At 33.1% G+C, this 15,495-nt stretch overlaps 2 protein-coding genes across 3 annotated transcripts; one reads left to right on the top strand and one right to left on the bottom strand.

Moving 5' to 3' along the window:
* Nucleotides 1-771: 771 nt before the first annotated feature.
* Nucleotides 772-3,519, bottom strand: LOC101247567 (F-box/FBD/LRR-repeat protein At3g26920-like). Its single transcript, XM_010326924.4, has 4 exons — nt 3,178-3,519; nt 2,578-2,889; nt 2,297-2,461; nt 772-1,412 (listed from the first exon to the last, which is right to left on the bottom strand). Exons 1-4 carry the CDS (start codon nt 3,517-3,519, stop codon nt 1,095-1,097), a joined length of 1,137 nt encoding a protein of 378 aa, XP_010325226.2. The 3' UTR covers nt 772-1,094.
* A 3,684-nt stretch (nt 3,520-7,203) lies between these two features.
* LOC109119797 (bax inhibitor 1-like) lies at nt 7,204-9,354 on the top strand. 2 transcript variants are annotated; one of them, XM_069293047.1, is made up of 6 exons: nt 7,204-7,396; nt 8,151-8,297; nt 8,391-8,482; nt 8,725-8,775; nt 8,857-8,914; nt 9,009-9,354. In XM_069293047.1, exons 1-6 carry the CDS (start codon nt 7,298-7,300, stop codon nt 9,198-9,200), a joined length of 639 nt encoding a protein of 212 aa, XP_069149148.1. In that variant the 5' UTR covers nt 7,204-7,297; the 3' UTR covers nt 9,201-9,354. The 2 variants fall into 2 exon arrangements, with proteins under 2 accessions (XP_069149148.1, XP_069149147.1); XM_069293046.1 differs by having other exon boundaries at nt 7,209-7,396; nt 8,725-8,914.
* The last annotated feature ends 6,141 nt before the right edge of the window (nt 9,355-15,495 follow it).

Genomic DNA, 15,495 nt, shown 5'->3' with positions numbered 1-15,495 from the left:
TGTATCAAATTTGGGACAGGACAATTTCGTAGGTATTGTTAATGATTTCTTTTTCCACCAACCAAAGAACATATCCGATGTTTAATCCATTGTCTCATAGTCGAATCTTGAAATCCTATCGTAGTCGAATCTTGGAAACCACGATAGGGATAATAATGCATCTATCTTTTAGGCAATTTATACTAGGTTCTTTTCCTCCAAAATTCTTCACCTTTTAAAAACAACACAAACATGTGAGTTGTGATATGGCTAAAGTGATTAATAGTACGTTAGATAGATATTGTCAATGTCTTTTTTATGCATTGACCTTACACTAAGGTGGCAACTAATGACCAACATTATCAGTTTATCACTACTGTACTGTGTCACCCCAACTGGGAAACACATGACTTTGCACCACTACTATCGTTCTATTGTTACAATTCGTCTTATAATAATAATAAAAATAATTGTGAAGCAGCGTTGAATGAGAGTCCGAGAAGAGGGTACTGATCAAACATGATGCGTGGTAAATATATACGTTGATAGTATATATGTTGGTGTATGTTTCAATCACTAACATACGTTGTAGATACCACAGCTCAACTTCCCCTTGAAAAGTTGTAGTAATGTCAGTTTTCGAGCCTAATTTCACCACCTTATGTCATGTAAAGAATCCCTTCGCGTAAATCAGTCTATACTTTAACAAAACTTGCAACACCAACTACAATATAAAAGAGAAACGGAATTTATACAGCATTACCAAAAAAAAATGATGAGCAGCGACCATGATTTAAGGACCTCCAGATTAGGAGAATGCTTGAGCAATAATATCATAACTTGCATTAAATCGTTATCAACATATAGCCACAATTTAAAGACTTCAGCAAAGTGACCTTGCAAAGCAGGGGATCTTTAAGTGTCGAAGCAAAACAATACTAGAATTTTGGTATCCTGCTTGATACTTCCCATAGGAAAAAGACATGACCTTCCTAGTTACTCTATAGCAGTTCAAGCATGGAAAGGAAAACCACAATTGAAGTTTCATAAGCATCACAGCCACATGAAATTGCTTATAGTCTGGTTGGGACTGGAATCTTTAAGACTAAGTCGAGTCATTTTGAATATCTATTGTACCAGTTATGAGATCTTTGCTTGGGCTTGGCATCAAGAAACGTCAGAACAACGTGTGAAGAAGTTCTATGGAAGTTCAAGACTTCCTCTGATGCTTCTTGTGACTTATCCATGTTTATTTCCCAGAAAATCATCAGTTTTTCCAACACTCGTGCATTCTTCAGGAAAAACTTCAGTAGTTCTATCTCTTTTTCTTCACCTTTGAAACCAGTCAAATGAATTGATTTTAGATGGGATTCCAAGCACACAATGCTTTCATCGAGATCAAGCAGCTGCCAATCCACACTCTCGTCTACACTCTAGCAGACGGTTGAGAAACCACTTAATCGGGCATAGTAATCTCTTATATCAAAACAGCAATAAATGAATCACGATAATTAATCATTCAGCAGTATAGGCAACCATTCCTCGATTAAAAGTGGAAATGTCAAACAGGATTCATTTTCAAAATGTCTTGGATCATCTACTTCTCTTTGGATTTTTCTTTTCCCATAAGTTCTACTAACGCATTAAAATATCCAGTGATCTATTCACTCACCAGGATTTATGTTTGTATGCAGCAGTAATGTCCCTTTAGACCATATATTTTGTGCATGAACACATTTGAAACACATCTCCTAAGTTCTAGCATTGAAATAAGTTGATTTTAGAATCTCTCAGTGTAAATTTCTCAACTTATCAACTTAATGCTCCCTAAAGTTGTAATCATCTTAATTCTTCTCAGACTTTCCCCACATTACTTTACAGTTAAAATCTATTTCAAACATTAAAATCCATGAAGTACTATGATTCAAACATTAAAATCAATGCAGCAAATGTTATTCAAACTGACATGCCAACTACAAAGTGTGTGTTAAAAATAATAATTGAAGATTAAAAAGATCCTCCCTCTCATTGTGGCATGTAAGATTTTTGGTGAGTGGAATTTGCTTGTTAGGGTCAAATTACTCGAAAATAGAGATAATGTAGCATTATTCCAAAGACATTGCAATTATAAGTCTACGCTTCCTTGGAAGATTTAGTGATGTCAGTTTTCAAGCCTAGTTTCTTACCTTCTTATCTTGAAAGAACCCTTTCATGTTAATCAACCTCTGGTTTTACTTACAAGTCCTTCTGACTAACTACCATATAGAAGAAACAGGTTTTCTACAGAAGAATTAGTTAAAACAATAACGACAGTTACCTCATCCGACCACAATTTAAGAACCTCCAGATTTGGAGAGTACTTGAGCAATAGCATCATCATTTGCATAGACTCTTCATAAATTACTACTTCCAGTTTTAGGGACTTCAGCTTATAAAAAGAGAATGGAGAGAGTTTTATTCTGCGAGCCACATGATACAGACCCTAAAACAACAAAAAACCAGAATTGAGAGAGGTTTTCAATAACTAAGTAAGGAGATTAATTGATAAGCTATCAACAAGTCGTCCAAATGATTATATAGGTAAAGAGAGGACTTTACCGAAATGGAAGTCATGCATAGCTTCAAAACTGATGTAGAGTGATGAACATTTTTTATCACCTCATGCAACATTATGCCTCTTTGTTTGATTGAACCGCTATCAATAAGGTTGATACGAACAACTTCTATTGAAAAGAGATTCTCAACAACTATATCCTTCGGCACTGGAGCATTATACTTTAATACTTTGAGACTCGGGCAAGAAATTTTGATTTCACAATTACCATAGCACTCCACATTAGAAATGTTATTTTGCAAAGCAATGTGTACAAGAGACGTGGATGCAATATCAAGCGTGTCATGTCTCCTACACTACACTCTTTTAAGATCAAAGTTTCGAGATTCAAGGACAACGCGACTTATCAAATGCTCATCCGATAACTCGACTTGCTCAAGATGAAGAAATTTCAGCTGATGAAATCCCACAAAATTAGGCAGTTTAAGTACATTCCCAGACAAGTGTAGTTTCAAAACTTGCAACGATTGACTCGTTACAAGACAATACGGTAACTCAAACGTCTCGCTAAGACAAAATTTTAACACAAGTTGTTGTACATTTCGCCTTATAGTCACGTGATTAATCCATCGCAAATTAGCTACCTTATCAAACATAGTATCAAAACAGAGAAGAAACTGAACAAGTTTATTAGTTTCACCTTGGGAAATCAATACCCAATTGATAAAGTCTTTAAATCTCCCAGCTATTACAAAATCACAATACTGTTTGATCCGTTGTGAATAAAACTGATCAATATCAAAGTGCAAGTAAGGCATTGTAGTCCATACATATCTCCATCTTTTCGATAACACACTCAACTGAACCACATCAAAAATTAAGAGAGATGAAAGTATGTTGTGAAGTACATCATCAGGCAATGAGCTTAATCTGTCAATCCCTGTACCGGTACTGGAAATCTTAGGTTTTCTGGTTGATACTTCCATTATAAATTCCGATTTGAATGTGAAAATACCAACAAAATTACCTTGTTACGAAGATATACGATAGGTAGATATGGCACCCTGATAGCAAAACACCAGTCCCGGACTCCCGGTCTGTATGAACCGACGGGAGAGAGTAGAAAAACGGCCTTGTTGTTAGGTTTTCCCAAGAAGGAAAGAATGATAATACAACGTTTTCCCCCCCAAATTATTAAAGTTTGGTTTGGATTATCAATGATAAAATGGGATAATTAAAACATAAAAATTATATTTGTAAATAGGGTGACAAAATAGATAAATAATATGAGTATTTGCATTTATATTATCTATATTAAATGAATAAATGGAGTATTCAACTCATTTAAAAATGAGTAAAAAACGAATAATATTCATTTAGCATTTATATTATTTATATTAAATGAAAAAATTTGACTATTCAACTCATTTAAAAATTAGTAAAAAACGAGTAATATTCATTTAACCATTTAAAAATTGATAATTAAATGAATTGATAAAAGCAAACAACAAAAAAAGTAATAAAGAGTTGAATAGATAATAAAAATATTTTCTTTTCTAAAAAGAATCTATAAAGAAAACATGAAACTTTTTTTTTTACTTTTAATTAGATAGGGGTGGTAGGGTTTTTTTTTTTTTGGGGGGGGGGGGGGGTTGATAAATCTTTTTTGGGATGGGTTGGGGGGATGGTAGGGGTTGGGGGCCTGGTAGGGTTGGATGGAATTTTAAATTTTTATAAATAAGATCTCTAATATAATATGGGTAATAAGGTTATCCATATTATTCAATTGGTAAACTTGTTTTATCCATTTAAAATATGAGTCGAGTCGGGTAACTTATTCATTTTTATTTAACTTATTTTTTTTGATCGACTCATATTTGACTCGACTCGCTTGTTTGTCACTCCTATTTGTATGTTATAATTATACTTTGCATAATTACACTTAATAGCAAACATAGATATGTATACTTCGCTATACATATACAAAAAGATAAATGTATGATTTGATATACATATACGAAGAAATCAGTTGTATAATTCGATATGCATATATAAAAGAAAATAATTGTATACAAAAGATCATTGTATAATTTGTATATGTATAAAATGAGAAAGAGAGAAAGACAAAAGAAAATTAGACTGGAGAATATTTGTATTGTATAATTATAATTGTATAGAATGAAGATATATGTATATACATGTATATATATACAATTTTCTCTCGTTTCTTTTCTGTTTGTATAAGCGAGAGTGGCGAGCGAGATCTAAGAGAGGGGGGAGAGAGGAACAAAAATATATGTATATATACAATTCCTCTCGCTTTATACAAACACAAACACATTTTATACATTTGTATTTACATAAAAGCGAGAGAGACGAGCAAGACTACCATCAAACGAGAGTGGTGAGCGATATTTCACCAAAGAAAGAGGCGAAAAGAACAATAGTTTACTATAGGGTACAATTAAATCAAAATATATTTATAATATTTAAATTTAAATTAATAATTCACGATTATATAACATCTCACGAAATTTTTAGCCAAAAATGTAGTAAGTTTTTTTATTGGCCTGAAACTATTTAAAACATAGTGCTCTGGATGGAGTTTGAATTGAAATTGAAAAAAAATTACAATTTATTGAAACTAAAAAAAATGAAGAAAGTCATTTGAATAGAAAAAGCTCTATTCACCCATTTTGTGAAAAGTTTGCAAAGATTTTTTAAAAATCAAAAATTTATAGTCATAATAGTTAAAATTGTGGTTAAATTATATTGAAATTAAATTTTTATTTTTTTTAAAAAAATATTTAATAGGCCATAAAGTCTATCAAAACACCAATAAATTAAAAGACACTAAAAAATAAATAAAAATAAAAATAAAAACTTATGATAAAAAAGAAAATGAAAAGATTTTAAGGATAATTTTATAATTATTTAATCTAATACAAGTGTTAAAATGCTACATATTACAGTAGAGTGGTATGCATTGGTTATACATGACATGAAAAAGTATATCAAATAATGTACTACTAATACACACACCTAATGCATATATTATATTTCCTAATACACTATATTTCAATCCGCTCATTTTCGAGTAGTATATTATATTAAAAAATTTCATTAATCTCATGCCGAAAATCACATTTAAATGCTAAAATCTATTACGACCATCTTATTTAATCTCAAAAATGTTTTTCCCAAAGTATGATTTTTAATTATCTCTTTATTCTATTTACCCCATTTCAGTTGTGCTATATATATAATTACTCTAAACTTATATATATTTTTTGAAAATCAATATTTTGTTTAAGTAACAAATATGCTGCAGAACCAGAATGTTTCAATAAATCGTATTTATTTATTTTACCAAGTCATGAAAACAGATAGCTTATTTTAAAAGAAGTCTAATTAGATTTACATTTTTTTTAAAAAAAATTGTAATATATATTGGAGTTTAATTTATTTTATCTTTTTGTAATTTATATTGAAAATTTTCTATGTACTGTACTTTTTACTTCCACGTTTGATCATCGTCTCTTCAAGTTTTAAAAAAGGGAATTGCAATATTATCTCTCAATTTTTTTTTTAATTTTTACTATCAAAATTAAAATGTCTATTTTATTAGTTATTTATTTAATAGTCCGTAATAAATTACCAAATTAAGTTTAATTACAAAATTAACATGTCTATTTTATTAATTATTTCGTTAGTTGGTGATAAGTTACCAAATTAATTTTTAAGTACAAAATTAATCTGTTTTACTAAGTAGGTTATTAGTTAGCCGGTAATAAGTTACCAAACTAACTTTTAATTACAAAATTAACGTGTCTATTTTATTAATCATTTAGTTAGTTGAATAATAAGTTACAAAATTATTTTTTAATAACAAAATTAACGTGTGTGTTTTATTAAGTAGTTATTTAGTTAGTGGGTAATAAGTTAGCAAATTAATCAAAGAGTTTAGATTTTTTTTGTGAACTTCCTAAAGAAATTTAAAACTAGGAAATTACGATGACTGAAGAACATGAAGTTGAAGAAGGAGAAAGATATGATGATATAGACATTGATGCTAAGATTCTAACTCGCAACTTTCAGGTTGAAAGTGAGGGGTGTTTACCATCCGAGCAACTCCCTCTCGTCAATGTAGTTCAAAACTGTCTTCGGTTTCTAAAGAATATAATTCCGAGTCACAATTTGGTATCTGTAATTCCATTCCAGTCCCCTAAATCCATGAATCTTAGTTACAAGTCAGACCAACATTCTAAAACTCAATGCTTGATTCTTAAAAATTACAAATTAAAATTAATGAGTATAAAAAATATGGGGAGATTGATTTGCATACTATAATTAAAAAGTGATTTTCAAATTTAATATTTTAATCATAACTAAGATGTTTGTTAAATTAATCTAATCTTGACCTTTAAAAAATATATTAGATAACTCGTAAGTGTTTAAATGTGTGCATGAGGAAAATGGAGGGAAAGAAATCTGATCCAAAATAAATTAAAACTTTTTAAAGGATGGAATATCCTTTTTCTCCTTTGACAAAAGTACCCTTGCGATATCCCAAAACTGAGCCAATAACTGAAAGGTAGAGCTGTAAATATTCCCAAACAGAGCCACGGCGAGGGGCAATTTTTTTGTAACAAACTCTGTGTATATAACGAACTATAAACACAGCTCACGTTCTTCCTGCTTCTTCACCAAATTTCCGATTTCGTTTTCTCTCTGAAGCAAAAAAAAAACTTGAAGTTCTCAGAGATGAATGCCGTGAAAGCTTACTTCAACAGGAATTGGACAAGAGAAGACCTGATGAATACTGGAGAAGTTTCCGCGTACGCTTACACAAGCTTGACGACGGTATATTTATTCTTACTGTTTCATTTTTTCTTTCTATTTGATCACAAATGTAAGAATTATTGTTCTACTTGATTAAAATGTTGTTATTTAAAAAACTTGTAATCGAGGGATTGTTCTGATTAAAATGTTGTTCTGATTTTTCTATTTCGTTATCGTGTTACTGATAGCTGTATCAGGAGATCTACTTGGAATCGATTTGTTTTACAGTTTCTTGTAGTTCTAGTAAGAAATTAAGGTTACGTTCTACTTGCTTTACTTGATTATTCAGGATTTATGATGAATTCTGATTTTTCAAAACATCTTACATGTATTACCGTAATGTTTTCTCTTCTTTTGTACTTGCTTTACTTAATTCTTCAGGATTCATAACGAATTTTGATTTTTCTGAATATTTTACTGGTATTGCCATATTTTTTTACTTAATTATGCTGTTAGTGATAACTGATAACACGAATAGAGTTTTGGTATTGAAACCTTGCTCTTATTCAGGCCTGAAAGTTTTTTTTTTTTTTTTTGAAATAGTTAAAATGAAACGATTGCCACGTGCTTTCGAACTTCCCAAAATGAATTTGTTTCATTTAAATTTGGACAGAAGGATTAATTTGTTTCGTGCAATTTCAGGTTTCAGAGTCTTGTTTTTTATCTTTTCTTTCTTTGCAAAACCTGGTTAGCTGGAAAAGATGTATTTTAGTTTCTGCTTCTAAGTATTGGATTCTGCTTTATTCCTTGATTGATTAGTTTGCTGAAAATATAGGTGTATCTTAATCTCTTCTGTGCCATGTTGAACTTTACTTTTGGATCGTTCTTGCACTTGATCATCTGGGAAGTGGGAGGGCTGTTCACAGTCCTTTCTTCTCTAGCAAGTTTACTCTGGCTTTACTTTGCATCACCATTGAGAGTGGTACGTGATCTGTGTCTTGTAGATTTTCTTCCAAGAGCCTGAATTAAAGTTATTGAAGTCGCTTCTTATATCGTAAATCTTCTGTCTATGCAGAGGCTGAGGCTCTCACTATTGATGTATGCAGCCTGTACCTTGGGTGCTTCTTTTGGCCTTTTTACCAAATATCTCTTCAAAATTTATCCACCGTAAGACTCAAAAGATGCTATACATTGTTCAGATATCTTCTTTTGAAGTTTGATATGGCTCATGAAGAGTGAACTTAAATAATTTACCACTGATTCCTGAAGCCTTTCCTAGTATGACAAGACATTTGCTAGCTCTTTCATTTCCTACATTTTAAAATTCAATAGTTGATTATCTCTGGTTGTTCTGTCTTCTTTATTGAAGAATATCTAACTTCGGAAAGCATTCCTTGCTCGCTGTCCAGCCTTATTGTCAACCTTTTGGAAGCTTCAACATTTAGCATTGGGATTATCTGGTATGGATCCACGTATACGAGGGAAAGGAGAGCAATCTACATGACTTGCCTGAATTTTTCTTTTGCTCTAATGTGCTCCAGCATTTTTGTTTATGGTATAGATATGCTTGACATCCACACAGTTTATTGGGCGTTTAAGGTAAGCAGTTGGATCCTATTATAACACAGTTCCCGCGTCAATAAATCATTACTTCTGTCTAACGAATGAATAATATGAATACTGCTTGTTGTAGGTAAACACTGTGCAAGCATTGTTGATGGGGTACTTTGTGATATTTAGCCAAGATTTACTGTATAATGCTGGCATAGGAGAAATTAACTCTGTCGATCGCACACTTGCTGTCTTCTTCCATTTACCCGGTATAGTGTTCCATGCTGCAAGAGTTTGCCTGACTGCAGAAAGTGAGCAACACAGAGAGAATTAATGCTGATACACTTGGAACAGTAGAATAAATAGAGAGTAGAACTGTAAATGATGAAAAGTCCTACCTAAGTGTGTTGTTGGTATCTTTAACAAGATGAGGACATTGGACTGGATGAAGACATAAACATAGTCATTCTCTGTTCTGTTCTGTATTATTCTTCTGTGCAGTTAGCTAAAAGTGCCTACTAGCAGGGGCGGAGCTATGGGTTTCAATGCATCTTAATTGGATTAATATTTAAATTATTATTATTTGACTTCCTAAAGAACAAGGACCAACAAAAATGACAAAACTTTTCCGAACATTTATTGAAGTGTCAATTCAAATCGTATGACAAGATGTCGTGCTATATATACAACATTATTTTCATCTCAATTTTTATATGGTGTCGTTTAATTAAACATAATTTATTTTTTGGAAAGAATATTTTTGAAATTTTTGTATCTAAAACAAACTTAGATATTTCTCTGTGTATTGAATCATTTCATTAAGATTAAGAGTTGAATTGTTTTTATTACTCTTCTACGTGGTTTGCAAGGTATTACATAGGAGGTTTTACCTTGTGCACATTCAAAATAATTTTAGTATACAACTGACGGAAATTAAATCCAAGAATAGCAATATAGAGGATGGAGAAACGTAATTTACAATTTCATTTTTGAAATTATTTAAAAGAAATTAAACCTCAATAAGAATATAAATCAATCATGTATAGAAAGTTTGTAGAGTATCAACCTGAACCATATTAATTATTTTAGTTCAATTTATATAATTTACGTAAATTGACTGAACAAGAATATTAAGAAATATAGAACCTCAAGGCCGGGGGAAGGGGAAGGGGTGGCCTTGGGGCAGGGCGCCTCGAGGTCGGGGGAAAGGGTGGCCTCGGTGCAGGGAACCTCAAGGCCGGGGGAGGGGGAAGGGGTGGGCTTGGACAGGACACCTCGAGGCCGGGAGGGGATGGGGATTGGTCCACGGGTAGGGCGCCTCGAGTCAGGGTTTGGGGGGTGGCCTCAGGAAAGGGCGCCTCGAGGCCGTGAGGGGTGGGTGGGTGGCCTCGAGGCCGGGTGGGGATGTTGACCTCGGGGCTGGGCGCCTCGAGGTCGAGTAGGGTGGGTAGCCTCGGGGCAAGGCTCCTATGGGTCGGGTGGGGGTGGGTTGGTCTCGGGGCAGGGATTCTCTGGGCCGAGTAGGGGTAGGGTGGCCTCGGGATAAGGCTCATCTGGGTCGGGTGGGGGGTGAATGGTCTTGGTGCAGGGCTCCTCTGGGCCAGGTGGGGGGTGGGTGGTCTCAGGGCCGAGTGGGGCGGGGGGTCTCTCGGAAGGGCGCCTTGGGGGCGGGTGTGTGTGTGGGGGGGGGGGGTGAGGCTGGGTGTGGCTCGAGGCCAAGGGTGGGGGTAGGTTGCAGGCCTCGGGGCTGGGGTAGCTCGAGGAGGAGGGTGGGTTGAAAACCATGAGGTCTAAGGTTTGAATCCCAGTAGAGACAAAAAAACACTAGGTGATTTCTTCTCATCTGTCTTAGTGCCTTGCTGGGGTGTGTGCAAGATGTCCCGAACACCAAGGTCATTAAAGAAAATAGGGATGTGAATAGTTCCTTTATCTAGAAAAGTAATGGAAAAAGAAATATTATTGAAGTTCTTTTACTGTTCCTATTTTTCTTTGGTATAAGGTCTGCTGCCATCTATATGGTTGGTACGTGATATTTAAATTGCATGGCTCCTCTTTCTTAATCTTCTTGTATTTTTTGAACAATATTGTGTAACTTTGTCAATCCAAACCTTAATAAGATGGAAACCACTTAGTGTTTTTCCTTTAATGGGATTTGCATCCTGGTCTGTCGTGGTTCAATCTAGCTTCATTTACCGTTCTGCTATACATTCCTTTTTCTAAATTGATATACTTCTTTACCAGAAACTGAAAATATGATCTAAGCAGTTACTTATACAGTTCTAATACTTCATATTTTTCTTTGTTCAGGGTTGTGCATAGGATGAGTTTGACATCCTCTTGAATGATCAGGATTTTGAGACTGCATTTCAATGCTTGATTAATTTGTCACCTATCATCACACAATATCTATTCGTGACTGCCCATGGACATATTTTGTATTTTCTTGCTGATGAGAGCATCTTATGGTGTCCCAGATATAAATTAAAATCCTTGGGATTCCAGGGAAAAGTTGAAACGAATGTTCTTGTTTCAGCTGTAGGATATGTCTCATTGTGATTTCTGGTCAAAGTAAATTATTTTTAATGCGCAGGGTTTCTTCTTGCCTTAACGAAGTAAGATCATGATTTCCATATAAATGATTAACCTCATATGTTAGCAGTGAACACTAGCCCTGTTATTCCTGTCTAAAAGTCTTTTGGTGTGGTCAATTATTTTATCAACATTTCGTCATCGTAACAACAGTTTATGGTTAACCAATGATTCTCCTCTCAAGTAATTGGTAGAATATTTATCTATCATGCTAGTAACATTGAATTTTAACAATTTTGTTCCATGCTAGGAGGAAAAGAATATCAATATGGATGTGTGCAAGTGAAAATGGATAAGCTGTATATGCAGATTGGTAATTCTCATTCCAAATTAGATCCTGCATGCTATGATTGAGAATGCATTGAACAAATTTATGTGTTCTATAATTCGTCCACGGCTACATTCTGCAGTTAACGTCGGCATGGCATATGGTATTGTAGTGGGCAACTCTTTTATGAGAGGCCATCTAAATAACAAACTTATGAGAATTGATTCTTCCAAAATCTATTTGAAATTATGGAGAATCAACGTTAATCATCTTCTTGTGCCTTCTTCTATTGTTTGAAGCAATCATATGAGTCAATGTTAATTCATTTTGTATTGCCTTCTTCTATTGTTTAAAGCAATCATATGATAAAACACTTTTCATACCCCCTCTATTTTATGTGACAATATTTCTTTTTTTAGTCGGTACAAAACGAATTACTTTTTATATTTTTTAACATTTTAAGTCTGAATGATTATTTTTTATATATTGTAACATCGTAACTTGAACATTTTCATTTTATCATTATTGAGATGATTTTGAATAATTTTAACTCTATACGGAGGTTCTCATAAAGTTTATTGAGAGAAAAAAAATCATGGGCGCTCCGTAGCGCCATAACCATGCGCTATATAACACAAGAAAAAATCGAGAATTTTGGATAATTTCTGCAATATGACATATAAATGCTAAAATAGATGTTAAAAAAATGGTGTAAGTATATGTGGTGTTTCCTAACTTATTGCGGAGTTCCTCATAAAGTTTTTTGAATTTTTTTTGGGCGTTCCATGCACTAGATACATGGGCATATAAACAATCAAGAATTTTAGGTAATTTTTATAAAAAGAAGGCTTGTAAATGTCGAAATATGCATTGAAAATGGTGTGATTATATGATGTGATGCCCCAACTCATTTTGGAGGGCCTCATAATTTTTTTGAGAAAAAAATTCTTGACAACTCTGGGGCGCTAGATCATTAGGGGCTATATATAACACACGAAAATAGAGGATTTTGGATAATTTTTAAAAAGGGTCTGTAAATATAGAAATAGACGTTAAAATTGTGCGGTTATACGTACGTGGTGATTCCCCAACTCAATACGGGGGTCATCGTAAATTTTTTTGTTAATTATTTTTTTGGATGAACCAGGTGTCAAATCCATGGGATATGTAGCACATGAAATATCAAAGTTTTTTGGTGATTTCTAAAAAAGAGTTTGTAAATGAGGAAATAGGTATTATAGAAATGGTGTGAGTAACGTGGTGTTTTCCCAAGTCATTACGGAGGTCATCATAAATTTTTGAGAAAATCTTTTTGGGTACTCTAGGACGTCATATTCATGGGCTATACACTCGAAAAATCAATGATTTTGGATAATTCCTAAAAAAGGTCTGTAAGGCGATAAAAATGGCGTGAGTATGTGTGGTGGTCCTCATAAAAAATTTTGAGATTTTTTTTGGGTGCTTAGGGAGTCAAATCCATGGGCTACACACCAAAAAATTGAGGATTCTAGGAAATTCTTAAAAGTGGCCCTGTAAATGCGAAAATATGAGTTAAAAATTGTCTTAATATACGTATACTCACACCATTTTAATGTCTATTTCTTCATTTCTTAGCTCTTTTATGAATTACCCAAAATTTTGATTTTTCATGAGTTACTATAGCCTATGAATCTAGTGTCCCGAACACCCAAACATTTTTTCTTAAACAACTTTGTGAGGAGCTTCGTAATGAGGTTACGAATCACTATGCATACTCACACCATTTTTATGTCTATTTTCGCATTTAGAGGTCCTTTTCAAAGAATTACCCAAAATTTTTATTTTTCTTGTGTTATATCCCATGAATTTGGCACTTCGGAGCACCTAAATTTCTTTTTCAAAAAAACTTTATGAGAACCTCTGTAATTAATTAGGGAACCAACAGATATACTCACACCATTTTTAATGCTTATTTTCTCATTTACATGCTTTTTTAAATTAGGAATTATCCAAAATTCTCGATTTTTCTGTGTTATATAACCCATAATGGCGCCCTAGAGCACCAAAGTAAAAATCCCAAAAAAAATTTATGAGGACATCATTAATAAGTTAAGGAACCACCACGTATACTCACACACATTCTTTTAACGCCTATTTCAGCATTTACAAGCCCTTTTTAGGATTCCCCAAAATACTCGATTTTGCATTGTGCCCATTGATTTGGCGTCCGGAGCACCCAAAAAAATCTCAAAAAACTTAATGAGGAACTCCATAATGAGTTGGGGAACCACCACATATACTCACATAATTTTTTTAACATCTATTTTCGCATTTACATGTCTTTTTCAGGAATTACCCAAAATCTATGTTTTTTCGTGCGTTATAGCGTATTGATATGACGCCCGAGAACACCAAAAAGAATTTCTCAAAAAACTTTATGAGGACCTCCGTAATGAGTTGGGAACCACCACTTCTACCCACACACCAATTTTATTTTTTTTTTTAAAAATATGAGAACATTCATAATGAGTTGGAGAAACATCACGTAGACTTATACCATTTATTTAATATCTTTTTCTCTATTCTAGAAGCCCTTTTTTAGAAATTATTCAAAATCCTCAATTTTTCGTGTGTTATAACTCGTGGATTTGGCACAAGCACCCATTTTTTTTCTCAAAAGCTTTTATGAGGACGTCCCTAGTTATCTAGAGAACCACCGCGTATACTCTCATTTTTTAACGCATATTTTCCCATTTATAAACCTTTTATTAGGAATAACTCAAAATTCTCAAATTTTTTAGTGTTATAGCCCATGTATGTGGCGCCATGGAGCAGACAAAAAAAATTCAGGACCTCATTTATGAGTTAGGTACCACCACATATACTCACACCATTTTCAGCGTCTATTTTTGCATTAACAAGCCTTTGTTTTTTTACAAATTACTCAAAACTCTCAATTTTGCGTGTGTTATAACTCATAGATCTGACACCCATAGCACCTAATTTTTTTTAAAAAAATATATGAAGGTCTTCATATAGACTAGAGAAGGAACCCCTATACTCACACCATTTTTTTAGAACTCTTATCTTCACATTAAAAGACCTTTTCTGTAGTTAACTAGGATCCTCGATTTATATTTTTATGTTTAAGCTCATGGATCTGACGTCTCGGAGCACCAAAATATTTTGTGAGGATATCCGTAATGAGTTAGGAAATCAACACGTGTGCTCACACTATTTTATAACATCTTAATTGTATAAATATTTATATTGGCAAAACAATGATCATAGCTTTTTTTTAACATCTTAATTGTATAAATATTTGAATTGCTACTTTTATACTTCCTAAAGAACAAGGACAAACGAAAATGACAACTTTCCCGAGCATTTGTTAACTGTGTCTATTCAAATCGTATGACAAAATATCGTGCTATATATACAATATTATTTCGTCTAATTTGATATGGTATCATTTAACTTGATATAATTTATTTTAAAAAAAATATACTTTTGAAATTTGTGGTGTGTAAAACAAATCTTAGATATTTCTCTTACTATGAATCATTTCATTAAGGTTAAAAGTTAAATTATTTTTATTACCTCTCCTATTTGCTTTGTGAGCTATTAAAATAATTTTAATATACAACTGACAGAAATTAATTCCAAGAGCAACGATATAGAGGATGGAGAAATGTAACGTACAATTATAATTTTTCAAAACTATCTTTAAGAAATGAACTTTTCTCAAATAAGTGAGACCTAATATGAGCACAATAAATAATTTGAGAAAAAC

The sequence above is a fragment of the Solanum lycopersicum genome, chromosome 1 (assembly GCF_036512215.1).
Source record: "Solanum lycopersicum chromosome 1, SLM_r2.1".
In the NCBI taxonomy this organism is placed as follows: Eukaryota; Viridiplantae; Streptophyta; class Magnoliopsida; order Solanales; family Solanaceae; genus Solanum; species Solanum lycopersicum.
This window is presented reverse-complemented; position numbering and strand designations above follow the sequence as displayed.

Coding starts and splice junctions, on each gene's coding strand:
- LOC101247567 (XM_010326924.4), bottom strand. CDS start 3,519: ATGGAAGTATCAACCAGAAAACCTAAGATTTCCAGTACCGGTACAGGG. Junction 2,890..3,177: donor TTGATACTATGTTTGATAAG/GTAGCTAATTTG, acceptor AAAAGAGTGTAG/TGTAGGAGACATGACACGCT. Junction 2,462..2,577: donor TATGCATGACTTCCATTTCG/GTAAAGTCCTCT, acceptor TTGTTGTTTTAG/GGTCTGTATCATGTGGCTCG.
- LOC109119797 (XM_069293046.1), top strand. CDS start 7,298: ATGAATGCCGTGAAAGCTTACTTCAACAGGAATTGGACAAGAGAAGAC. Junction 7,397..8,150: donor CTTACACAAGCTTGACGACG/GTATATTTATTC, acceptor CTGAAAATATAG/GTGTATCTTAATCTCTTCTG. Junction 8,483..8,724: donor CTCTTCAAAATTTATCCACC/GTAAGACTCAAA, acceptor CTCGCTGTCCAG/CCTTATTGTCAACCTTTTGG.